This window comes from Lachnellula hyalina, assembly GCF_007821495.1.
Source record: "Lachnellula hyalina strain CBS 185.66 chromosome Unknown contig00017, whole genome shotgun sequence".
NCBI classification, from domain to species: domain Eukaryota; kingdom Fungi; phylum Ascomycota; class Leotiomycetes; order Helotiales; family Lachnaceae; genus Lachnellula; species Lachnellula hyalina.
The window spans coordinates 266,575-292,524 of record NW_022157131.1 but is presented as its reverse complement, the minus strand read 5'-3'; the positions used below and the strand labels follow the sequence as shown (position 1 = coordinate 292,524).

Sequence of the window (25,950 nt, the reverse complement as noted above, 5' to 3'; positions counted from 1 at the left end):
CATTATCAGGCACGCAGGTCTATACTGTAGCTCCGTGCTGGCTGTACTGTGTAATATAGGTGCTCTTTCTCCTCTTTCCCTACACCTATCCCGTACTGTCTCGAAAGCACGAGATCTACCTATTTTTTTTTGTTGTTGTAGAAATCGATCGCCACCTTGTTATTATTTAAACCTTGTCTTGTCTTGTCTAGGTTGTTTTGTCTAAAGTAAAGAAGAAAAAGGAGCTTCGTCTGTATCAGGATATGGATTTGGAACAACCGATCATTCCAATCAATCAAATTAGCTTTCTGAATTCGCGCACAGCGCCTGTGTCTATGAATGGAAAGCCATAAATTTAGTTTACAGTAGTGGTGTTTAACGCCGGGAGAGAAGGGCCTAAGGCCAGGCCCTCCAAACCTCCCAAAGAGTAAGGTAATAGGGCGTTTTATGCTAAGCTGGGAATTATATCATATACAGTATACTTACCCCAGATAAATAACCAAAGCAAGTCATAAAGAGCTATCAGATAGCCATACCGTTCACAAGCCGTGTGTAAGTAAAACTTAGATCCCTCCAGAGCCCTAGAGAAGTCATGAGGAATCGGGGAAGTAGTTAGTGGGATAAGATAAGTTTTCGATTGTTGTACTGTAACGTATAGTGAAAATGCTGACCCGGGAGATGACATGACATGACACTATGCCCAACTTCTGTATTCGTACAGAGGGGTTCCCTGGAGTCAGTCGACGTAAGGGAAGGGAACCCGTCTAAGAAGGGAAGTTAGAGGTCGAGTCGAGTTAGCATCTACAAGTATATATATATACAGTAGTTTTACACAGGAACCCTTTAACGCCAAGCACTCACTCATCTCTAGATCTATACTATAGGAGAACGTGTAGATATAATACAATATATTGGTATTCAAAATGTCTATCAGTAGCCCAACCAATCCATCCTACCTCTGAGCTTAATTCTCAGCCTATCCTTCTTCCGTACATATGTCATACTCGTACTGCCGCTCTTCACAATTAATCTCCGTACAACAGTTCAATCCGACAAGTGAGGACAGCTGCTTGCTTACCTGCTAGCTATTTCCGGATGAGGTACTGTACGGAGTAAGCGCGATAGCTGAGATGCGATGCAATAAGGTTGTGCGCTATGCGTGCGTGTCTGGTGCAGTAGTGGTGAATTGAGACGGGACGGGATGGCGGTACGGATGAGCGGAAATGGCTGTCTTGCTGCGGCAGGGCGCGTGCTTGTACCCTTTGGTCCATTTATGTACCACTCACGGGAATTTAAATAATTTAATTTTAATGTACCGAGTATTTATGCAGGATAAGATAATTTCTGGATGGTGTGTATGGGATGGAAATGAAAGGTGATGAGATGAGATGATGGGAGAAAAGGTGAGGTGAAATTATGTTTAATTTGTAAAGTACCGCCAGGTTATTGCAACGCCATGCTAAACTCACAAATTGAGAGGATACTACTATCACACTCTCCCGGTATCATTCCAGGTGTCTTTCCTCTTCTACTACCGAGTATTTTCCAATCCTACCCCTTCCTTTTCCTGCTGCCTTTTCCCTCTGCAACTTACACCATCATCCAAATCATACCTATCAAGCACCAGCTCCGTGTACCGTACTTAAACCATGTTCTCCTTTTCCTTTTGCCTGGTGCTCGCACCCTTGATCAGTGTGCTCAAGTCGCCAACGGGAATCTGGAATGGGAAGTCCAAGGCAGCGAGCATGATAGCGAAGAAGATCCACCAACCGGCCATAGAGGTCACAAAGAGGCTGGCACCGCCAGCAATCTGTAAACGTCCAGCCAGTGCTATTGCAGAAGCATCCTTGCGGCCAATACCGTTGGCGGACTGCCAGTAAGCCCCAGCAAGGAGACTGAAACCCAGAGTAAGAGTGAAGAATATGACGACGAAGCATATGTTCGTTCGCAGGGAGCAGATCAGGAAGATGAAGCTGAGAAGGGCCATGAAGATTAGGAAGAATCCGAACGAGGCAGTGAAACCGACAGTCTGTAGACCGTCCGCTGGAGTGGTAGTTGGGGAGTACGAGCCGTATGCGAAGTAGAAAGGTTGGAGAGTCGAGCCGAATGTAAGCCAGAAAGCACCAAAGGCCATGAAGACGACGGATGGGAAAGTGTTGCCAAGTATGAATTCGAGGAAACCACCAACCAGCATAAGCAGACCACCGAAGAAAAAATAGGCACCGCTATAGAATAGTTAGAGACGATGATGCGGTTATTAGAAGCGAAGTGAAGCTTACATTGCAGCAGCACCACTGCCGCCAGACCCTCGCCAGCCCATCAAGTCACAAGAGAGCGGAGATAGGGCGAGTAGGAAGCCCAGGAGAGCGCTGTATTTCAGTTAGCTGAACTGAATGCATACTCTTGAACATGAACAATGCTAAGACTTACATAGGTGTAGGGTTACCAAAGGTCTTTCGTAGATCACCCTTAACCGCATTTTGAGGAGAGAGATAGAGCTTCTCGAAAAGCTCAGGCGAGATGGAGATGCTGCCCGCGGTCCGGATTCTCCTCAACGCATCATCGCCGCTCATGTTAGTGTCGTTCAGGTGATGTTGGTTTGAGAAATCCTTCTCCAAAGAATCCCCGTTGCCATTGGCTCGAACCTGGTTGCCATTCGGTTCAACGGCCATTGTAAGTGATGCGATGTGATGTTGATGTTGGTGATGGTGTAACTTTGAGGACAAGGTAGGAGGGGTAGATCCACAGAGAGATGAGGTAAAGAGATAACAATACAAACAATTGGGGTCTTCGCCTCATTATGTAGTACCACTTTATGCTCCTAGCTCTCTCATCTCTCCGCACTTACTAGCTGTCGGGCCCCTGGATTCCTTCACGGTAGGTCACTCAGACCGTCCCATCTCGGCAGGCTAAGAGCTTGCACCTCAAAGAGGAGCTGTCTGAAAGTGTACAAGCGGGAACTCGAATCAATGGCGTACGGAGGTAGATCTAGAAACTATCTGGGGAAAGGGGGGAAGCTACCCATCCCCGATCTAGCAGCTAACGACTAATGAGAGGCATAGATCTAGAGGTACAACCCAGTTCTGCAGCACATTTCCCACGAATACATGACGTGGGATTCTCTGGATCTCGAACTCTATTGTTAGAATCGGAGGCCTACAAGTATACTCCATAAACCTCCAACCTCTAGATTGCGTATAGTAGCACTGCCTGAGCTTGGAAGTACCTACTCTACCTAGTAGTAGGTAGACCTGCATCATATTCTGGATGGAAGGAACGGAATGATGCCGCTTTCACGGCAGCCAATTAGAGGAGGCTGAAGTCGACTCCATGCCCTCGGAATAGCGCACGAGTCGCGCAACGACAGCAACACCTCTCCGGTCAAGTGGAAGCGGCCTTGCGGCTTTTACCTACTGTACTGTACGAGCCATGCGGATTACGGATTGGGGCTGACTAGTGCACTGGACTTCCGCACGTCGAATTGCGGGGAGGGGAGCTAGAGCTAGGCCTATGCTGCAACGTGGGGAGATTTGGCTAGGTTACTTGGGCTGTGAGAGGACGCCATAAAGCCTGCAGGAACAAGGAAGGATGATCGCGTGAAGATCAGGAGTTTGATCACTGTATCGTGCGATGAAAGTCCGCGATAGTGTCAAACTTTAAGAAAGAGAAGAGAAGGGACGATAATGAAACCTTCTGTCCGAAGTTACCAAGAAATGCATCTCCACGTGACAGCAAGATAAATTACTCAAAATTCTTGTCAAGACAATATGTCAAGACAAGTATCTTCAAAGGTTTACAAGAATCGAACATTGATAGACTGGCCTTTACCAAATGCCATGCATGTATCCTTGAACGGGGAACCTCCACTTCCCCAGACCCATCCACTCAATCGACAATCATTATATAGATATTCCCCCTCACCCTCTTTTCCACCAACCTATTCCCCACCAAAGAAAAAGAATTCCAACCCTTACCCAACAGTCTAACAATGCAGAAGCACCTGCACGACCACCTGCACAACCACTTAAATTAACGATACCAAACCAACCTCGTACTCGTACTCCCCAACCCCTCCTCTACCCTACTAAGCTTATATGCCGAAATGCGGGGGAACCTCTTCTCCAGGAGCCCCCGTGATAGGGATTGGTTGGTTTTTAAAGAACCAGAACAGACTGTCGATATGTACGAGAGAGACGCCACAATATCCCATCCGATCTTGTGAGCTGGCTGGCAAAATGGATCACGATAGGTAGTTAGAGGTAGTGGTTCTGCTCTGCTTTGGATAGGATACGATACGATGGCTTTTGTTTTCTTCATAGGAAAGACAAGATACATGATACATACATACCTAGATACCTTACTTACCCTTCCCTGTCTGTCTGAGCTTTGCATTTTCTTGATACCAAGAGTTGATTTCTCGTTACTTGGATCCCTCAGGTCTGAAACATTATATACAGGTCCATGTTTAAACTCTTGCTTGTTGCTCATCACTTAATGGGAAAGAGAGAATAATGTGAACCTTCAATGGAAAGTGGCATTTTCAATCTCCAGATCACGTATTCTCTTCGCTCGCGCTCCTTCCTGCCAATAAATAGATTTGGGATAAACATCACCGTACAAGTAATAAAATGCACTTGCTCTTTCCGTGCCATTTCTCCTTTGAGCACTTAGAACTAGCCCAAAGCAAAGGCCTTTCTATGTCACTGCATTTCACTGCAGCAAGTCACGTAAGATGGTAGATAGATAGATAGTTCATAGCTCTTCGCTGTTCATACAATCATTACCCTCCTTCCCGCCGAAATCCCTTTCAACCAATATACCCACCCACTCCCTACGCGCAAAAAGAAGCACGCCAAACTCCAACCCAAACATGCTATGATATGCAAAACAAACACCACACCCCCACAACATAAACACTCAATCAATCAATTGAAATCCGCCGCAGTCAGCGCCTGAACAACACTCGTGCCCTCCGCAAACCGCGTCCTGAAAATACGATTCGCGTTCTGGAACATGTCGTTTTTCAAACTAACCACGATGAATTGAGAGCCCTTGAATCGCGTCTTGATGAGCCGCCCGATGTTCTGCGTGTGCGAGAGATCGAGCGCCGCGTCGACTTCGTCGAGGATGTACATGGGTGCGGGTTTGAATTGGAGGAGCGCCATGATGAGGGAGAGGGCGACGAGGGAGCGTTGGCCGCCGGAGAGTTCGGTGAGGGATTGTTTCCAGACTTTGCCTAGACAGACCTGGTTATTTTTGTCAGTTGCTAGTTTAAAGGTGTGAAAGTAGTTGGGACGAATCTGAACATACCTTTACTTCAAGTCCTTCATTGATAGTCTTTCCTTCCGGTGCCTCAAGCTTACAATAACTCCCAGGCAAAAGCTCTGCAAAGATCTGCCCGAAATCCCCATTGACTTTCTTCCACGTCTCTTGCAGCGCTTTCTTCTTATACTCATCCAAGATCACAATTGTCTCTTCGATCTTCCCCTTGTCCCTGATGACTGTCTTCATCATATTTTTGAGGGAGACTTCTTTCTTTTCCACACTGTCAATCATGTTCATGACTTTAGGATTGATCTTTTTCTTCATGCCCTGGAAGCGCTCTGTCAAATTCCGTAGAGAGGCTTTGCATTCGGCGATATTTTGACCTTTGAAGTCGTAGGGTGTACCGGTGCGGCCGAAGTTGTCTTTTTCGTCAGCGATCCATTCGTGTTCTTTCTCCATGTTCGCGATAATTTGGACGGCGCCTTGTTGTTCCTTGTGAAATTTCTCGATTTGATGGCCGAGCTTCTGCATTTCTAGACCCTCTTCGGTAATGCGTGATGCTTTAGATCGAGAAGCCTCTTCCAAAGAGCGAAGCTCGTCGTCAAAGCCTGTTAACTTGGCTCGTTCATCGTCGAGATGTGCTTGAGCGATGTCATGCAGATCCTATGAAGAATCAGTAAGGATTAGTTTAAGTAGATATTGGAATACAAACCGTCACTTGTTTCTGCTCAGATACTAACCCAGCGATCTCTTCCGCTTGAGACTTCATTGTCACCTCAACATCTTGCAGCTGCTCCTGGGCAGCGGCAAGATCGCCACCCACTTGTTCTGAATCCAGGCGAGCTCCCTGAAGCTCCTTCTGCAAGATCTTCACTGACGCCGAGTTCTTGGTAAGAGTCTTTCGTAGAGAATCTAACGAATTTTGAAGCTCAACAAGCTTTCCATCCTTGTTGCTGTCGAAGTCTTTCATGTCCTTCTCAATACGCTTGACATCCTTATTGGCTTCATCTTGACGCTTCTTAGCCTCGACGAGGTCCGTCTTTAGTTGGACAATAGAGGCCTTCATGTTTTCGACTTCCTGGATGATGGAAGAAGATGAGTTGCCTCCAATTTGCTCCTCGGTAAGTTTGATCTCATGCGACTTGAGATCTAACTCTTGCTTTATTTTTTTTGCCTGGTCGAGCTTCTTCTTCTCTCTTATCATCGTAGCCTGGAGTTCGGCCAAAGTCTGCTCCTGCACTCGAAGCTCCTTTGTCAACTCATTGAGCTTTTGTAAAGTGACCAGCACGCCGCTTGAATTCGGTGAGCTACCACCAGAAAGGGTTCCGGATGGATCATATGAGTCTCCTTCGAGGGTGATACTCTTCATTCGTACAGCAGGGTCAAAAGTGACCCGTTTGGCAGTTGCAGCATCAGCACAGATCAGAGTATTCCCGAAGACATAGTCCATAGCGGTGGAAACTTCATCTTCATAACCGATCAAAGAAAGTGCAAGATCCACCTTGCCAGGAGCAATTTTTTGAGCAGCACCAATCTTTTCTGCAGATGCCCTGAATGCAGCAATTTTGTTGAGAGGAATGATAGTGACACGTTTCCTTAGCTTGCCGTTTTGAAGTAATTGAGTACCGGTAACTTCAGTATCAACCACAACATTGTATAATCGGCCACCTGCACAGATCTCAAGAGCCGTACCAGCGTCTGTCCGGTCTTTATCCAGAGTAAAGAGTTGAGCTACTAATCCCTTTACTTTCGACCGATCAAAATTGGGTGCTGGATCGGCGTAGTTGAAGTCGATGTTTGCAACCTTTCGCTTCATACCATCCGATTCTTGACGAAGCCTTCGGATAGTTTGCTGAAGGGTGGATTCTTGCTTGTACATATCATCCTCCATTCCAGGCTCAAATCCAAGTTTGCCCAATTCCTTCTCAAGCTTCTGAGCCTGTGATCGAAGACCTTCAAGATCTTTCAAAAGACCTGCGTTTTGCTCCTTCGCTTTCTTTGCTCGTGGTTCTTCTTCCTTGACTCGCTTTTCAAGATGGGATGTTTTGAGCTTGGCTTGCTCTTGTTCGGTCGAAGCTGCGCTTACTCGATTTCGTGCGTCTTGCAGTTGTCCCTGATAACCACTTTCCTGGCCCTCTTTAGACGCAACACCAGTTTGTAATGTCTGAAGCAACTCCTCTTTGGTCTCCGCCTCCTGGTTCTGCTTTTCCAGATCTTCCTTTGCGTTGTCATACTGCGCCTGGATCTTCTCGTAAACTTTCGTCTTCTGCTTGAGCAAAGTCTCGAGTTCCTTGACAGTCTTTTGTATAGTCGATTTTCGCTCCTTTTCCTCGGCCATACTCGACTTCTTGAGATCCATAACCGTAGAAAGTCGAACCTGCTCGTTGGAATGCTTCTTGACCTCCACCTCGAGAGCTTGTGCCTTGCCACCCTTCTTCAGCTCCTTATCCCTCTGGGCCTTCACCCCCTTGACATCCTCCGCGAGATTCTCGATCTCGTTCTTCAACCGAACAGCATTATCCTCCAAATCCTTCGCTCTCTGTTTCTTCAATTCGAGGTCTCCCGCTGACTGCTTTAGCTTATCCTGATTCTTGACATAATCGTGTGCAACCACCACTCTGGTAAGTCTCTCGAGATCATTTTGTGTTTGTTGGAAATCCAAGAATGCGCGTTTCTCCGTGCGCAGCTTCTCCAATTTTGGCTCAATCTCGTCGCGAAGCAATTCCGTAATTTCCTGGACCTTCATCTCCTTTTTCGCCATCGTCTTGAACGCCTTATCCCTCCTATCCTCAAACATCCGTGTCCCAGCAGCTTCCTCGATCATAGCCAGGATTTCCACGGGCTTCATATTCAACACTTTGGTGATTCGTCCTTGCATAATGAGGAAATTGGGATTATTGATATTCAGTCCCACTGATTGAAAAAGATTTTGGACTGTTTGTTGTTGTGCTCGGTGTCCGTTTATGAGGTATTTGCTGGTCCCTCCCAGCACGATTTGTCTGGTGACGCTGATTTGTGCATATTCTTCGAATCCTATGGGAGACTTCTTCTTGTCGCGGTTGTCGAAGACGATCGTTACGCTTGCTTTGGTTACTCCTGCTTGTCCGCGCTTGTAGATGAGATCCTAACAGTACCTTGTCAGAGCTATGCGCCAGTCTGGGACGGAATGAAGGGTATACCTGGAGATTCTGCGCGCGGACAGTTGTCATATTCGTGATACCCAGAACGAAACATATTGCGTCAAGGATGTTCGACTTCCCACTCCCGTTGAGCCCCGTAATCGAATTGAAACTCTCGTCCCTATACCAGCGTCAGCGAGCGTTCAAAATTTTGGTGCACTGTTTTGTTTACCATCCCGATATGACCGTTCGCACAGCGTACGATTTGAAGCCCTTATTTCGATCAGCAGAATTCAACATCGCATATTTTGACGATACATACGTCTATGATAACCTCCACGACCCTCATTTTGGCGTTGTAGAATCCGTATTGCCGTCGCTGGTCGGGAAAATATCGTCTTGGTTGCGGCGTGAGAAAGACGCGAAGTCAACAAACAGATACGCGACAAGGCCGCTAGGCATCAATGCATAATCGCTTTCTGAACCTCGGGTCAATCAATTCGGCATGCCGACATCTAATCTTGGAGTATCTTACTCTTACCCCAGAATTTCAGATTATGGCTTTGTTTACAACTTCACTATTCTACCATTCCGAATGACGGGAGACGTGATGGCTCCTCGTAAAATGAAGATTAACATGCCTGGAGTAGCTAGTGGCAAGGAGATAAGTGCGAGTCCGACTGGAGAAGGCTTTACTTCCGAGGAACGAGTGAGGCTTATGCTTCAAGGGTCGATTTCTGAAGAAAGTAATTACGAGGTAAAGACTCCCTCTGTCGTGAGACTATTCAACATTGAAATTAATCTTCCTGGTCACACGATGACTTTCAAAAGTATAAAAGTATACTCTTTCGATGCACATTTCAGTCATCATGCCCTCATTTATTCTTACTACTCCCGCAACCTTCACTTTCACCCTCCGCCCAATACCAATCCCCCAAACAACTAACCTCTCTCTTCCAACCAGGGCTGGGGCGCACACCTCTTCCAAAAAGACATCCAAATCGTCTCCGCCTCCACCGATCCCGGCCGTGTAGTATTCCGCTTCAAAATCCAGGCCGAGCACTGCAACCGTCTAGGAAACCTGCATGGCGGCTGCACAGCAACGATCTTCGATATCTGTACTACGTGTGCTCTTGCTCCTATCGCAAAGGAAGGGTTCTGGGCTTGTAAGTTGGCTGTCTTTCTCTTCTTTTTGTGATGGTGTGGTCACGGAGTTGTGACTTTTGATGGCGCTATACAACTTTCGAGCACAGCTGCGTTCTGATCTCATTTATTGACCTTCAACGGATACTCGACAGCAGGACATACACGTCATGTGTACTATAGTATTTAGCAAAACTACACAACTAATTCTCTCACAGACGCAGGAGTAACCCGCACCCTCTCCGTAACCTACCTCCGCCCCATCCCCGAAGGCGAAACCGTGCTCATCGAAGCAGAAGTAGTGCACGCCGGCAAACGTTTATGTGCGCTGAAGGGCGTGATGAAAAGAGAAAGCGACGGCGCTGTTTTGACGACTTGTGAGCATGGAAAAGCTAGTATTGATCCTGAAGTGTCCAAGTTGTAGGTTACATCTTGGCTCGGTGGATATTGTATCCGGGTTGGCTGGTATAAAGAAAGAGGAAGCGAAGTGGCTTGCATACTCCGAGCTGTCTTTAGTTGCTGAAATGACTGGACTTGACTTGACTTGACTTGAAAGTGTTTTCAGACTAATCCAGAGAGCTCTCATGGACATTCGAAGCCCCGAAGTCCCCCACATTCACATGTCATATAACATACCTTACCTTACCTTACCTTCAAACCAGCCCTATCAAAAGTCCTTGAATAATCCTTCACTTCACATGCCTCACATAAATGTTGAGTTCAACATAACATGCATAGAGGTTGGCAACTCCCGTGGCCTGGATCATGACGTGGTGCATGTTTTGTTGGGATGGAGCGAGTCGAAAAACATGTGATGTTTACCTACCTAGGTATATACCTAGGTAGTTTAATTAGGTTACCTCAGTTAACAACGTACGGTAGAATACTAGAATGTAAGCACTGAGTACAAGGTAGCATGACATCAAATAGGAATGTTTCTTAGTGGTACGATGTATACGGAGGGAGCCGCATTTAATCTATCACTATTAAGGCTCGGTTCCACGGAACATTTGAGCTGTATGAGCCATAAGCTACTCGAATAGCCATGACTAAAATCATGGTTCTAAAATTCACAGGCGCTAATATCTGAGGTATCAAGTTGCAGTCACAATTGAAAGTCCTTCGCTGTTGGGTATTGAATGCTTTTATTTTATTTGTTTGTCATTTAGTAGCCATCGGCCTTTAGTATCTATCACACCAATCCTTGGTCTATCGAGACGCCCACAATAACGACCAAGATATATCAGAAAGAGCGTGTGAATTGTATACGTGAAAAAACCAGAGAATATGCCCCACCTGAACGCCACCATGTATACGCTCAGAAGCATCGAAGCACGAAGAACAAATTTCCCCCAGCCAGACATTCCATGTCATCGACTCATGAGACCCATTTCGAGCCAATACGGATACGAGAGACAATCATGCAGCATCCGCTGATGCTACGGGCTCTGCTATCCTCGTGACCTGGCTACCAGCGCGAATGATTTTTTGGCCTGCGGAGTCGCTGACAAAGGAGATGTCCTTGTTTTCCCGTTGAGCCCGCTTCCAGATCTCGACCTCGCAACCTCCACGGAGAACACCAACTCTCATTGTAGATAACAAGTTGTGTGCGGCGTTGGAGTGGTTGTAGACACCTCCGTTGAAAATAGCAGTTGCGTCCTTGCCGATACCAGAAGTGATGAGAGCCTTTCCACCTGGGTGATCCTTGATGAAATCTGTGATATCGTGGACGACACCAGCAACGGCAACGAGTGCACGGCCGTTCTTGGCCTCGGTTTGGTAAGTGTCCCAGTCGATGATAGGCAATTGCTCGAGAGCAATACCCCAGTCAAGAGTCTGTCTCTTCTGGTCAAGCTTCTTTTGCATTTGCTGGAGACGGCCCTTTTCGATTTCATTTTGCTTGAATTGCTTCAAGTCGTAAGCGAGACCCAATTGCTTCCAGACCCAGATAGACCACTTAGTTGGGTCATATTGAAACCATTCGATAGCATTGCGGTAGTCCGATGGGAACTCGTGGTGGAAGTTGTGGTAACCTTCGCCCAGTGTGACGAAAGCAGTGATAACATGATCACGGGGAGAATTGCGGTCATCGAATGGCTGGTCGCCGAGCCAATGGGCCAAGGAGTTGACACAGAAGGTGGCCTGTTGAACGACGAAGATTCGGAGAATACCAGCGTAGATGAATCCACCCATCCAGTCACCCCAACCAAGTCCAGAAACAAGACAAGGGAAGACCATACCCATGAATATAACGCACTTGATGTAGTTGCGGTGTTGCCAGACAACGACGGGGTCGTCATTCAAATCGGAGATATCGGTACGACCGATGCGCTTTGGATTCTGCTTCATTATCATCCATCCAATATGCGAGTAGACGAGACCCTTTCGAACAGAGTAGGGGTCCTTGTCGGTATCGGTGTATCGGTGATGAGCTCGGTGATCTCTCGACCACCATCGGATTGAGCCTTGTACGGCACCAGCACCGACGGCAGCGAGGAAAATCTTCAATGGAAGTCGTGCAGAGTAACAAGTGTGAGCCCAGAGTCTGTGGTAACCTGCAGATTGGGAGGTTAGCATTAATCGATTCCGGTCGAGAACAAGGAGCAGACATACCAGCTGTAATACCAAGGCCGGTCATGAAGTAGTAGGCGAAGGCGAAAATGGCAGTCTTCAGGTGCAGAGGAGTGTAGTATGCAGTAATCATGCCGTAGATTGGGACTCCAATAATGAGAGTGACATTGAGCCAGTTGACATGCTTAAACCAGTTGGCCTTGGTAATGCGTTCGTCGGTGATGTGAGGTTTCTTGGGATCGAGCTTCTTCTCCCCAGATGCCTTTGCCATGCTTGGAGCTGGCGGGGTAGGTGTTTGAGGAGCAATGGTGTTGAGATGGCAAAGAGGAATGGTCGTGGGGTGAGAAGAATGAAGTGGGAGGGGAGCGTCCAGGTATTATAAAAGGCCGCGGTCACGGTGTTTCGAACCTCCCTAGTAAGTTTACGGGAGGCACTAGCGACAAAATGAAGTGGCGTAATTCGTAATACGGTAAAAGAACTGATCGACTGGCAAATGAGTGGGGCGTCCCTGGATCGTGGGGCGCTTCGTTATCCCCTTTAGTTCGCGTCTCTCCCAATGATGATGGATGATTTGACTGATTTGAGCTGCGTGTGTGTCTTCCCAGAAGTTGCAGTCTGGTAACATGGAAATTAAATAAGTACCTAGGTAAGTATTATTTTCATTGCCGAATACCATAAACTGGCAGCCAGTTCTCCTGTTCACATGCGATTCACCAAAACGGTAGAGTTGTGTTGCGGATAATTTGCTGGGGAATAACAATCAAGGGTCCCCTCCTCAACACTTTTCGATTGTCGGGAGCCAATCACAAAGCTAGCCGAACACATGCAACGCTTCTGCCCAAACAGGATGGAATGCAAATATTACACATAATTCTATCATTTACGTCGTAAAATCGCAAAGGGGTAATTTCATGATTTTCTTGTTTTCCATTCTCTGCCCCCCTGTTGTATTTCTTAATAGCGTTCGCGCGCTCTCTCTCCTATTTTCATGATCCTGATGGCAATCCAGACTGTGCCAAAATAGTATTTTTAGAGTTTAGTGCATGCAGGGTCCATCGTCCAACGTGGAAATCTTAGCCTATCCCATCCCATCCCCCAGCCTTCTTTTGGCATGAAGTCGTCGTCGTCTCGTCTTTTGTCTGCTAACTTTCTCACAGCTCATACAAGAACAGCTGTTCTCTCCTCATCCTCGATGCCCAATCAAAAGATTCAAAACGTTGAACTCACAATGCTTGCCTGTATTTTGTAACGCCATACGTCGGCATTTTGGCATTTTTGGCGCCGCTCAAACGTCTGTGCAGCTTAGCGCCCCAACAAGAAAACTCATCTGATTGTCAGGGGGTAGCGCCTCACGTGCCGAGCCCTTACACCGGTAGAACGTTCGATGCTTCGATATTGACGCCACTCGCTTCTCCACACTTTGGGTGAACTGGTGGCAATTCAACGCTCAGGACGCAACAATGTCCGAGGCTCACATGTTTAGTCATGTGGTACCTGCATACCGCTGCTTTGTTAGGACATTATCACCAGTTGCATTCACAAACCACCAAAACGATCTGAACGAAGGGCTCTAAGTTCCTTTACAAATGTGGTTGTTTTTAAAAAAAAAAAATTATAAAAAGAGAGAAGTGCTGATCATACAGTACAATCCTGAGCTCCATACAATATTTCAGCAAGTAGCTGCATAATTCTTTCCTATAAAACTCGCTCTAGATGTATCAAGTCGAGCGGATCTTTCGAAATAAATATAAAGTGCATGGCTTTTTACGTTCATCACAAGACAACCTGAAAATTACCAGACACAGGTTTCATTTACAACTACTATATAGGATCACTATAGCTATAGGGATCTATCCATCCCGAAAAGCGTTCTGTCACCATTCTCTACCACCCCTCCGATCTTTACGTCTTTCAAAGCATTTGTATTTACAACAAGCATCGCAGTTTCTACAAAATCTGAGTTTTTCGTACTCACAGCGTCCGCATCTAGCACAGTATCTACCGTCCCTCCATATACAATCTCACTCCCGGTACAATATACTCACCGTCTACACCCTTCACATCCACAATAACCCATTACGTCAGTCGTGTCCAATACACACAATACACGAAAAACGAAGACGAGAAGCGAACCTTGACGAGGTCTTTGAACAAGGTTGACAATTCCCGAAGATGGCAGGATCGAATTGACAATGGGAACATGGGTCGCTATTCAGTGACGACAAAGGGCACGACGAAGATGAAGATGAAGATGGAATTTGTTCCAACGTTGTGAACCGAATACAGTTTCCACTCCATAGGAATGCCCTTACATGCCTTCCTAAAACCCAAGCCATTTGATTCAGCACAAAGATTACGTAGCAACTGGAGCTCTTCATGAATATATCACACCTACAGCCTACAGCTAAAACATCTACCCCTTTCCTCCACGAAGGAGCTGATCCTTCAACCCTTGTTACGGACAAATATATCGCCTTACTTGGAAGGTTAGCAAGTAGCTACAGAGAAGAATTTCAAATATATCGGCCAGGGAGAAAATCAAACGCCAATTTGATATTATACTCGGTTTTTGAATGGAATCGAATCAGTTCTGGAAGAAGGCTTAAGTGGCTTTAACCCAGCAACAGGGTGATATCCAGAATTACCATGACCATTATTTCAGCATGACCGAGCTTGCCGGTTTGGCATACAGGGAGCTCAATCTTTTCCAGATAGCATTGAAAAGTCTTGGTGCGAGGTCCGATACAAGCAATGCGACCAAGCCATTCAAGCAACTGGGTTCTAGCATGTCTTTGCAAGATATGACTACCGCTGTAGCGCTTGGGTTTGAACGGTCCCGAAGTGCAATAGAGAAGGCTCAAAAGTATGAAAGAGAGACGTCTGTCATGGGAGTCTAAGAACATGAATCGCACCGGAGGAACTTATTTCTACAATGGATTTTGGGCTATATAGAGAGGAAGTCCATTCGCAGGCCCCTTGGCTCAATGCGTGGATCAACTTTTGTTGCCTTGCAAGTTTTGCTACAAAGGTATGATGTCCTTTTCATTTCTGTTATATGATATACTGAAGTCTTTCAAATTAGAGGGGGTACGGGGGAAACACCAAGGCCGTATAAAGCTCGTGCCCGGTCGTTGACGTTTATCTTGTTTGACTGGGCAGGGTGCTTCGAGTGGTGTTTGAGAAGCTCTCAAATCCTCATCAAAGACGAAATTTTCTACATTCCAGTTATTGTGGTATGAGCTATAAGGAATCGTTCCATGGAACTAGGCTCGAGAGACTAGGGACAACTTCCAAAGCGTTAAGGGCATTGCAGAGTTTTGATGGTCCGCGGGAAAACTTGTCAATTTCAAGCAGCGCGTTCGAGACACTGTTGAAGTTTATCAGCCTGTCACGAAGAAGAACTCAATATGACTAAAGACAAGACGAATCCCCAAAACTCTCAGGCATGGTCGGCTCTATACTCTCTAAACTCTCAGAGCCAAAATATCTCCCTTCCCCACTTCAGATCTCGTGACAACAAACCCCCGCCGAGCCAATTTAGCAAGAAAACCTAGATAGATCCACACTTCTGAGTTATGCCATTGGAAGAGTAATTTAACGATGTCTTTATCAAAGATCTCCATTCAAAAGATATCAAATCAAATCTCTCTCTCTCCACCAAAGTCAGCCCTTCCGGCAACGTTCAAGACCTACAAATCGGAATGTGCCGGTCTCCCCCCAAACCCCCACCAGAGTCCAAATCCAGCCCACAGCCTCGCCGTCCCGCGGCCCCCCAAGATAGATAAGGCTCGCGCGACCGCATGATTGGGATTCGGGAAGCCTCACCATCGGAAGCAGCGACGAGAAAATCGAGCCGCTTGAATCATAGCGGCGTGTTCTCTCTTTTTTTGCTGTGTGCTGATTCGGCGCACTTGCACTTGCACTGTAGGGCGGGGCCAGCCGAGAGGACGTCCGGGGTTGTTGTTCTCCGATCTCGTGGACGAAGCTTAAATTTCTTCTTCTTCTCTTCCGGTGTGTGGTGATTTTATTAATTTTTTGTTTATCTATCATTCCAGCGCGTCTTGGGGGGTCTGGGATTGGGTCTAGAGTGGTTCGTGCCAAGAGGGGGGGGTTGTATATAGCTGTTTGTTTGTACGCTCGTTCTTTGCTGGATTGTTTTGTTAGGATTGATATCGGTGACGGTTTGCATTGAGTTGACTTGGTTGTTACAGCACAGCATCATCACCATCTCGACAATTAGGTTCCATATAAACCTCACAGGTGCTTCTCTTCAATACGGATAATATGGCTGTAACTATCGATGATGGACCACAGGATCTTCCTGATCAGATCACGGCTTCGAATTCCGAGAGCTCGCCAAAGCGGTCGTTTGGAGAACAAGTTCAGCATATCGTCAGGGCTTTTACAACAAAGCAAGGCTTGATTGGGACATATGACTATGGTAACTGACTGCCTCGCGGAAACTGACAAGGAGGGCATAGCTAAAATTGGACTTTAGCTTTCCTCTTCAAACCGAACTTGCCTTTTATCAAAAAGTCTAAGCGCAGAGCGCCTTTCTTCGGGCTTCAGGATTCCATGCCAGTATTTCTATCGCTCCTCTTGGGATTCCAACATGCACTCGCTATGCTAGCAGGAGTCATCACACCACCGATAATCATCGCCTCCGCTGCCGCCTTCGACACAGATATCACGCAGTACCTCGTCTCGACCTCGCTGGTCGTGTGCGGTATCTTGTCCGCGGTGCAGATCACGAGATTCCACATCTACAAGACGCCCTACTACATCGGCACCGGCTTAATCTCCGTGGTCGGAACTTCGTTTGCTATCATCCCCGTCGCGACTAAGGGACTGAGTCAGATGTACAAGAATGGCAAGTGTCCTTCGGCAGCAGACGGCACGCCGCTCCCCTGCCCAGAAGGCTACGGTGCGATCCTCGGGACGGCGTCGCTGTGCGCGCTGTTGGAAATTGGACTTTCGTTTATGACTCCTTCGCTGCTCAAGAAACTGTTCCCGCCGATTGTCACTGGGCCTACGGTGACGCTGATTGGTGTCTCTTTGATCCAGACTGCGCTGGAAGGCTGGGCTGGTGGGAGCGGGAGCTGTTTGGGGCGCCCGACGAGTGGTGATTATATGCTCTGTCCGTCGAATACTGGGGCGCATGCGTTGCCTTGGGGGAGTGCTGAGTTTATCGGTCTTGGATTTTCGGTTTTCGTTACGATTATCATCTGTGAGAGGTTTGGGTCGCCTATTATGAAGTCTTGTAAGTTTAGCTAGCCCACTGTGTGAGAAGCAGGAACACATACTAACGATGTTCAGTGAGCGTTGTGCTTGGACTTCTTGTCGGGTGTATCATCGCAGCTGCAACTGGCTATTTTGACAAGTCCTCTATCGATGCTGCGCCAGTCGCCTCTTTTATTTGGGTCCACACGTTCCCGCTCTCGGTTTACGGCCCTCTCATCTTGCCTATGCTAGCAGTATATCTCATCTTGATGATGGAGGCTATCGGCGATATCACCGCGACGTGCGATGTCTCAAGATTGCAAGTCGACGGAAAGCTCTTCGACTCACGCATCCAAGGCGGTGTCCTCGCTGATGGTCTGAACGGGATGCTCGCCGGACTTTGCACGATCACACCCATGTCGACATTCGCACAGAATAACGGGGTGATAGCTCTCACTCGCTGCGCAAACCGCAAGGCTGGCTACGCTGCTTGTTTCTTCCTGGTAGTCATGGGCGTCTTCTCCAAATTCGCGGCTGCACTGACAGCGATCCCAGCATCCGTATTGGGAGGCATGACGACTTTCCTCTTTGCTAGTGTGGCTGTTTCCGGTATCCGTATCATATCGACCGTGCCGTTCACTCGACGAACACGTTTCATCCTCACGGCTGCTATGTCCTTGGGTTTCGGGGCCATCTTGGTGCCGGATTGGTTCACTTACGTATTCACCTATACAGGGGATAACAAGGCTAAGGCTGGGTTCTTGGATGCTATTGTGTTGGTGCTGGAGACTGGATTCGCGGTCACGGCTTTCATAGCTGTCATCTTGAACTTGATTCTCTCCGAGGAGGACGAGGCGGAGGAGACTGAGAGCTTGGCGGGTGATTTGGTTGAAAGGGACGAGATTGAGAATAGATATGCTGGAAAGGGAGTTGAGACTCACAGTGGACCTTCAACAAGGCCCGATAGTGGAAGAACTGCCGCCGGGGAGTCGAAGAATTAAAGAGATTTATGAAATATTTGTAGATATGGAAATACAAAAGGGGGCGGAGTTTGGGGTATATATTTTCAAGAAGCTGTATATACGTAGCAAGAATATATCATGACATGGCTAGAATCTTTTGATGCAATTCTCTGGTGCGAATAGTTCTATACGAAGGCAGACGTTGTGTGCAAATTGAATAGTCAAAGTCACGTTGATATTTAGGTTAGATGATTCAGATGCGATCAGAGACTCCCCTGAAACAAGCGAAAGTCTGAAGGAATCAATCAGCCTATCAAAATCCCAAAGAGGAATAAAAATAGAGTCTTATGTAATGTAGTGTAAGGCAGGGTTCTTGTAAACAGCTACTCGGGCTCGGAAAGTTGGGTGGTGGGTGTGGGCTCAAAGGCAAAGGCATGCCAAGCCGATGTATTGCAGCTATCGGCATGCCGGGGACACGGAAGCGTCGAATCAGATAACAGTGTGGCTTGACGTACTTACCGTAAGCGTCGTACAGTATAATTAGAAGAGACGCCCGGCATTACAGTATTTCTTCGTCCCGATTGCAAACGGGGAGACGGTGCAATCTCCGGAGCTGCGAAGCTAGAAAGTCTTTGAGCTTGGCAGGGAAGGAGGGCTTCGCTTCTCACCCGAAACTTGCTCTTGCCCTTGCCCTTGCCCTTGCCTTGAGCCTTGAACTTGTTATGACTTGAAGTTGTTGGAACTTGATCTTGTTGGAACTTGAACTTCTTGGATCATTGGATGCATGCAAATCATGCGATATGCGATATGCGATATGCGGAAATGGCACGAAAGTATGACGCTCTTGGGCGCAGACTCACATCATCATAGATCTGGACCAAGATCTGAGCGCATGTCTCTACCATCGGCAAAAGACGTGGCCACCATTCCCTCTCTTCTTCCACCACCGCTGCCCTCCCCCTTTCTCTCTTGCATGTACATACGAGCGAGCCTGAGCTGAGGGGAGCCACGCGTCTTGATCTCGATACCGTAATAGTCTCAACGTACTAGGTCATCATGCCAAGAATTGTTAACACATTATGATTATTTCCCTCTCCAAGAAGAGCAAACGGAGAATAGGACATCCCATTTCTCCGTGCAGACAGGCAAGAGCACTCGATGAGGTCTAGACTCTCGAGCAGGCAGGACTGCACTGCACTGCGCCACAGTACCTTACGGAGGTGAAGACCACCGAAGACTGGCGTGCGTGGGCGTGGACTTCACTACTGGGTGGATGCGCTGAGGAGTGAGGAATAAATCCAGTGAGGGTAAGGCCACCGGGGCGCGCCGTGAGTGGCGAGAGGAGGAGTGGAGAGAGGAAAAGAGAGGTTATTGGTACCAAACAACCCCAGCATCGATTCCAGGGTCCAAGGGTCCCTCCCCTTGATGTGAGGACCCCTAAAATGCGATGCCATGGCTGCACATCGTATGCGGCGGCGGGGGTCTTGAAGGTGAAGGTGAGGGTGAGGGTGAGGGTGAGGATTAAGATTCGTGACACTGAAACTTACTCGCACTTACTGTCAAACAAGCAAATACAAGCCTGTAAACAATTATATCTACATATCATAATACGATACTGTACAATCAATCACTCAATCAATCACATTCCATCCCCCTTTCTCCTTTCTGCCGCACAATAAGAAATAGAGTTAAATAAACCCCCATCATCTCGACCCTCTTTCTTCTTTCATTCGCGGTTCCTTCGCTTTGTCCGTCCCGTGGTGGCCCCATCAAAGAGACGCCTGCGCGCTTTGGGCTTGGCTCTGCTACTGCCGCAAAGTATTCACTGTAACAGTACTACTGCCCTGAACATCCCTCTCGATCCCAATCCGTGCTCCTCCCTCCACTTCCTTCCTTCCTTTTACTTTCGACATCAAACCTACGCAAGAACCAGCAACGTCACACGTGCATTTTCGTTCTTCCCTCTAATCCCTTTTTAATTCTCTTCTTCGTCACTCTTTAACATCCACTTCATGTACATTGTTTGGTAAAAATCCCCACTCCTATTCGCCTACTCACATCTTCTCCTATTCACCCAACAACGTCCACACAAGAGAACCGGCGCTGACTGTTTTTCCCTCTTGCAGCACATAGACAGCACATCCAGTGCCTTTTCTTCCCTCTTCACGCATCATGTCTGCCTTGATCGAACCCTACCGCGAGCTCCTCGAGGACTATTACGAAAGCTACTCTGAGCAATTGCTGGACCAAATCACAAAAATTTCTACTACAACATGCACGTCTACCACCCCCCTTGCCCTGGTCTCTGCTAATACCTAATAGACATACTCACAATTCTGGCCATCTGCATACCTCCAATAATCGCCCTCATAATCTATGAAAACGAGCAAGCGAAGCTCCGTGCGGAGGAACCCAAGGGATGTCGGAAACTTGGCCTGAAAATCGAGAGCAATCTACTCAATGAGTTCGACAAGAAGTTCTCTGAAGGACGACCCCCGAGCACTGAGGAGACGTCTGCAGAGTGGTGGAGGTTGAAAAGCTTGTGGATCTACCCGGTGAAAAGCTGCAAAGGTGTGGAGCTGAATAGGGGGGCGGTGATCTCAACGGGAATGGAATACGACCGCCAATTTACGTTTGCTCAATTGAAGAGCCCCGTCCCCGTCACTTCAAATACCCCGGATAAAGAGAAGGCTGCACACAAGTGGTCGTTCATCACGCAGCGACAGTACCCTTTGTTGGCACGGGTGAGAACTGAGATGTGGGTTCCGGATCAGAGCGTGGATACCTATACTCCCCATGGGGACGACGTTGAGAGTGGAGGTGTGGTCATTATGAGTTTCCCATACCAGGAGCCGGGTTGGAGAGGTACTGTGGCCAAGTGGGGTGCTTCAGTCATGGGAAAGGTGCCAGAGAAGCATTTCAGAGTGCCATTCGACCCTTCCCCTGTCCAGATTGAGAAGGCAGGCTACTCGTACGAGAACATGACTATCTGGAAGGAAACGGTCAGCGCCCTGAACTTGGAGATTGACATTCCCGAGGAGCTCAGATATTATTTGGGTATTAGCAACAAATTGGGCTTGTTCAGAATCGACAACGCAAAGTTACGGGAAGTACACCGGAATGCGCCTAAGAAGTCTGAGCTGGGATACCAGCCAGTGACTGGATTCCAAGATGCTGTATGTTCACCCCACTCCCCTGTTCTCAAGAATCCTGCTAACACCCCTAGTATCCACTCCACCTCATCAACTTGGCAAGCGTTCGCGACGTAGAGCGCCAAATGCCCGCCGTCAAAGGTGCTCCCCGTCTCTCAGCTGCGCGCTTCCGTGCCAACCTGATCATCACTGGCCCCGACGCCTACCTCGAAGACACCTGGCGCCGGATCAAAATCGGCTACTACGAATACGATGTCTCCGCCCGCACCGCCCGTTGCAAGATGCCAAACGTAGACCAAGTCACAGGAGAACGACACCCTAGCGAGCCCGATAGAACGTTAAGGAGTTTCAGGTCAATCGATGAGGGAGCGGGACCTAACGTTGGATGCTTAGGCATGCAAATGGTTCCTATTTCAGTAGAGAGCGCGCTGAGGGTTGGAGACGAGGTCACGGTTTTGGAGACCGGAGAGCATCACTACATTCACCAATGAGCGTTCAACTTGGTGGCGTTGAGGACACGGATTCATTGATTGATGGTTATTGCAGCGCATGCACTCAGGTGCAGGAACAGCACATTAGGCGAAACGGTATATGTGAATGAGGATACCCCCCTACGTACTAGGTTACATTTTTTTCTTTACGTATCTTGTCATTGCGTTGCATGAAATGGGCTACGGGCAGGGCAAAGAAGACACCTAGAAAAAGTTGTAATAAGAATGACGGGCTCCTTTTTTCAATTTTTTTTTTTTTTTCTGGCAATGCTTATGCGCATGCAGTATGAAGCTTCTTCTCCTTCTTTTGTCTCACTGGGTTGGCGTTTAGTAGAATGTGGGTAGTTGCAGCATAGCATAGCAGGCAATATAAACATGCATTGCTGTTTTTTGACAACTTCTGAGAGTCTTTTAAAAGGGTATCTGCGTGAACTGAGGAGGCACTTACTGGTGAATTCTACGTAGTTAAGTAAGTTTCATTGCTTTGCTTTTACAGGGAAGAGAGAGGGAGAGGGAGAGAGAGGGTTGATACTGTAGCACTTTTTCTATAACCCTACCTCCCTATTCTCCTATTCTTTATTTACACCTTTCTTCCCATTTACTAACTACCACGTCTATCCCGGGGGCTCTTACTGTAACATTCCTTTTTCTTTTTTTTCTTTTTCAAAATCAGGTCAGGTTGGTCGAGTACGGCTCTTGTATGTATGTGTTTGCAGATTATGTTAGAAGGGGGGATGAAATACGTGGGAATAAAGTCGTGTGTGTGGGTGGCTCTTCATGGGGCGATTAGAGGGAAGGAAGGGGTCTATTTGTGTGTGTGTGTGTGTGCTGAGGTCGGGTTGGTGTTGTTTGTATTGTATTGTATTGTATCTATTTATCCACTCCTGTTTCTTGTCTTAGCGGTTTACTATTAGCAGCCTTCTCTACTCCACTTCCCTTCGTGGAAGTAGTAGAAGAAGAAAGAAGGTAAGGTCTCGAGTTTTAAGGAGGATTGTGGTAGGGTGTTTTATAGGAGGTCTCTGCTGGGTGGGGTTTGACTAGGTTGTTGAGATAGGTAGGTAGGAGGTTTTGAGTCATGTGAATATTACTTGCTAACTCTTGATCGAATGGTTTGTTTGGGATTTTGGGGGGGGGGGAGGGCGGGAAGTGGGGTAGACGTAGGCTTGATTGACTTATCTTTGATGGTATGGGGGCAATGGGATAATATTTGGAATACTGATATATCTTGAAGTCACGCAGAGAGCGAGGTGTGTATATCAGTGTGTATATATGTGTATATATGTGTATATCAGTGTGTCTTTTGCTACACTCTCCGCTTTGTTAAAGTGGAGCGAGTGAATGAGTAACCATCCCCAGAAAGCAGATAGTTCGATATCGAAATCTCGACATAAATGAGCAGTTTCTATTTCCATCTTTGGACGGCATCTGAGCTCATGCTGTTATAGCCTGAGCTGTAGGTGAGCCGACCTGAGCAAGTGAGTTCAAGGAGGTGAGTCGTTTGGACACCTCGGCTATAACCTGTAGTTGACTAAATTGGAAGAGGTAATGAGGGTTCGTGGGAGACCGTTTCTGGATTCCTGTTCGCAAGAGCCGCCCCAACGACCCCCTAAGCTCGCAATATCAACCCCTGGCTAAGCGAGGGTTTGATTTTACGACATAAGCGAGCGGCGCAAGGGTTCCTCTCGAGGCTCCCAACTCCATCACATCCTCTTCTTCGGTGATGCTCCTCATCTCAAGACAGAGCCCGGTCGCTTCTAAGCTGCTCAAGATAATACGCCGACGAGAACTATACTCTCAATCAGGGACAACAAGGAGTCTCTCGATAACATGTCGCGGTGTGTAAGATCTATTGATCTGTTGCATTGCGGATACTAAATCTGTTCAGGAAAGCCAATTGTCCAAGAGGATATAGCTTTGCTTCAGAAAGCTGCAGATCTCATAGACAGACTTGAATCCTACCTTTCACCCGAACAGGATTCTCGACCCACCCTCTAGCATATAGATCTTCACATAGGCAGCATCTTTGTATCGGAAACAGAACCTTCAAAGATCGTTTCTTAAATCGATTGACAGTCAATCTCAGAGTCATCGTTCTTTCTACACGCTCGTTGGCCTGTATTCCTCAAATCTCCTGATGACTATATCAAAGGTTTCGTCCACCCTTAACTCCCCAGCGACTTTGAAGCAGTGGACGAAGACGACAAAGAACTGGCCACGTAAAAATTCAAACAAGCTTCGAGGGCCAAAGCGTACGCGACTAGCACCTACCTCAAGAACCGCAACGCTTACAATGCCATGAACGTTCCGCGCGTATTTCGAGAGCTTTTCATTCGCTGCGGAGAAGTTTTCGAAGAAGGCGTTCAGCCTCTCCGAGCCTGCCTCATCGAAATCTCCCAATCGTGAGAGGGACTCAAGCTGCCAAGAACCTGTCCATTCTCTTTTACTCCCAATGAGATCAGTGCACATGGAATTTTATTCGAAGAATTCGAAGAGTTGCATCGAGTGCGGGAATTTGCTTTGGAGTATTTGGATACGGATTCGGAAGGTTGGATAGCGCCAGCGATGGATTCTGACGAGAAACAGGCGCAGGACAAGGCTCTGTTTGAATACTACTTGGGGGATTTGGCGGGTGGGAAGAGCAGGGAGGAGTTGCTGCGAATCTGGCCCTTCTCCGAATCATTAGATTGAGCTAGGCAACGCCCGCTGTCGCGGCAATTGCCTTCTGTTGTGCTTTGGGTGTTTTTGCAAGGGTTGGTATGAGGGACTGTTATTAGTCTTGGTAAAGTAGGTAGTGAGCGTCTGTATGGAATTGTATCAACAGAACGGTAACACGAGGGTCTTCAGATGATCATGACTGAAAGTAGCAAAATGAGTCCAAACTTATTGATAGTTAGAAGAGAAAGTACAGAGACGATTGCTTAAATGTTGGGGTTATTAATGAATTTATTTCAATAGCTACATTGACTCTGCTGTAATTGAACAGAGTCTGACTGTGACTGGTACGAGGTATATAAAATACTTAAACGTCAATCTGGTGACATTGTGGGACGGCGATGCTGGCAGTCAGCCATGGCCAAATGAAATTCCCGACCTCAACCTCGACATCAATTTCGATCCTTCTGCCTGCGCCTTGTCCCACCTTTCATACAACAAGAGTCATATAATTGGCTCATCACATATACGGCGGTGCGTCTTTATAGGCGTAATATTCAAGAAAAATAAATAAATCAAAGGGGTTGAGATAAAATTGAGGAGACCATTCTTAACTTGATCTCTTGAAGAGGTTACAGTCAAATGTCAGCGCAACAAAAGCCTCTCTTTCCTATGCCCCTCACGTGAGAAAGTCTTCAGTTCTCAAGTCTACCAACTATTAAGTTTTCTAACTTGGCCACGTTTTCTTGGTAAGAGAGAATGCAGACCATAAGAAAAGTAATTTGCACCTGGTGTGGTATCACATGGTCCGAAGCAGGTAACTAGAAATCAGCTGTCAAGTTTGAAAACCGAGTTCCGAGGTGATGTCTTGCCCTGAGTTGATCTATACTTATACCGGCAACGATGTTGATAGTCAGTACCCTCGCAAGGATTCACCGCTTTTGTTGTCCCCATACCATACGTCAATACTTGTCTAAAAATGGCATACATATATGTGAATAGCCATGCCGTTACTATCCGCCGAAATTTCTTGCAGCTCTAGGAAAAAAGGGATGTCATTTAGTTTTTCATGTTGTAGAGTTAAGCTTGGCAGTTTTGAGAGGGGTATGGGGGTATTCGCAAAAATGTGTTATTGAAACTTCGAGAGATTACTGCAAGGGGTATGGGCCACAGTTCCTTTCCAATGAGTATAATCTCCAACTTAACAAAAGCCTGCTCTTCTTGGAAATGGGTCTCCTTCGCAATAATCACCTGCAGAAGGTATATGCCCCGCAGATCATTGAAAGGAAGAAGCACGTGCCGTTTGGGTTATTCGCAAAGTGGCAAATATAAGCGCACCAACCGCAGGAAACAGATAATCAAGTTACAGTAGGCTTCTGTAGATGGGTTTTCTGTA

General features: G+C 47.2%; 6 protein-coding genes across 6 annotated transcripts; 3 read left to right on the top strand and 3 right to left on the bottom strand.

Moving 5' to 3' along the window:
- Positions 1-1,621: 1,621 nt before the first annotated feature.
- On the bottom strand, positions 1,622-2,651 carry alcS_2 (Protein alcS; the record flags this gene model as incomplete). Its single annotated transcript, XM_031146512.1, has 3 exons — positions 1,622-2,204; positions 2,259-2,348; positions 2,410-2,651. 3 exons carry the CDS (start codon positions 2,649-2,651, stop codon positions 1,622-1,624), a joined length of 915 nt encoding a protein of 304 aa, XP_031008335.1.
- Positions 2,652-4,904: 2,253 nt separating this feature from the next.
- Positions 4,905-8,712, bottom strand: cut14 (Structural maintenance of chromosomes protein; the record flags this gene model as incomplete). Its single annotated transcript, XM_031146511.1, has 6 exons — positions 4,905-5,225; positions 5,290-5,907; positions 5,957-8,368; positions 8,424-8,544; positions 8,596-8,636; positions 8,686-8,712. 6 exons carry the CDS (start codon positions 8,710-8,712, stop codon positions 4,905-4,907), a joined length of 3,540 nt encoding a protein of 1,179 aa, XP_031008292.1.
- A 156-nt stretch (positions 8,713-8,868) lies between these two features.
- On the top strand, positions 8,869-9,930 carry ACOT13 (Acyl-coenzyme A thioesterase; the record flags this gene model as incomplete). The annotated part of the gene is made up of 3 exons (XM_031146510.1): positions 8,869-9,120; positions 9,328-9,529; positions 9,725-9,930. The coding sequence occupies 3 exons, from the start codon at positions 8,869-8,871 to the stop codon at positions 9,928-9,930; spliced, it is 660 nt and encodes a 219-aa protein (XP_031008291.1).
- A 995-nt stretch (positions 9,931-10,925) lies between these two features.
- On the bottom strand, positions 10,926-12,348 carry OLE1_0 (Acyl-CoA desaturase; the record flags this gene model as incomplete). Its single annotated transcript, XM_031146509.1, has 2 exons — positions 10,926-12,061; positions 12,120-12,348. The coding sequence occupies 2 exons, from the start codon at positions 12,346-12,348 to the stop codon at positions 10,926-10,928; spliced, it is 1,365 nt and encodes a 454-aa protein (XP_031008300.1).
- A 4,013-nt stretch (positions 12,349-16,361) lies between these two features.
- uapC (Purine permease) lies at positions 16,362-18,298 on the top strand (the record flags this gene model as incomplete). Its single annotated transcript, XM_031146508.1, has 3 exons — positions 16,362-16,518; positions 16,576-17,337; positions 17,394-18,298. The coding sequence occupies 3 exons, from the start codon at positions 16,362-16,364 to the stop codon at positions 18,296-18,298; spliced, it is 1,824 nt and encodes a 607-aa protein (XP_031008299.1).
- A 2,234-nt stretch (positions 18,299-20,532) lies between these two features.
- Positions 20,533-21,902, top strand: ycbX (Uncharacterized protein; the record flags this gene model as incomplete). Its single annotated transcript, XM_031146507.1, has 3 exons — positions 20,533-20,560; positions 20,582-21,435; positions 21,486-21,902. The coding sequence occupies 3 exons, from the start codon at positions 20,533-20,535 to the stop codon at positions 21,900-21,902; spliced, it is 1,299 nt and encodes a 432-aa protein (XP_031008298.1).
- Between the last annotated feature and the right edge of the window lie 4,048 nt (positions 21,903-25,950).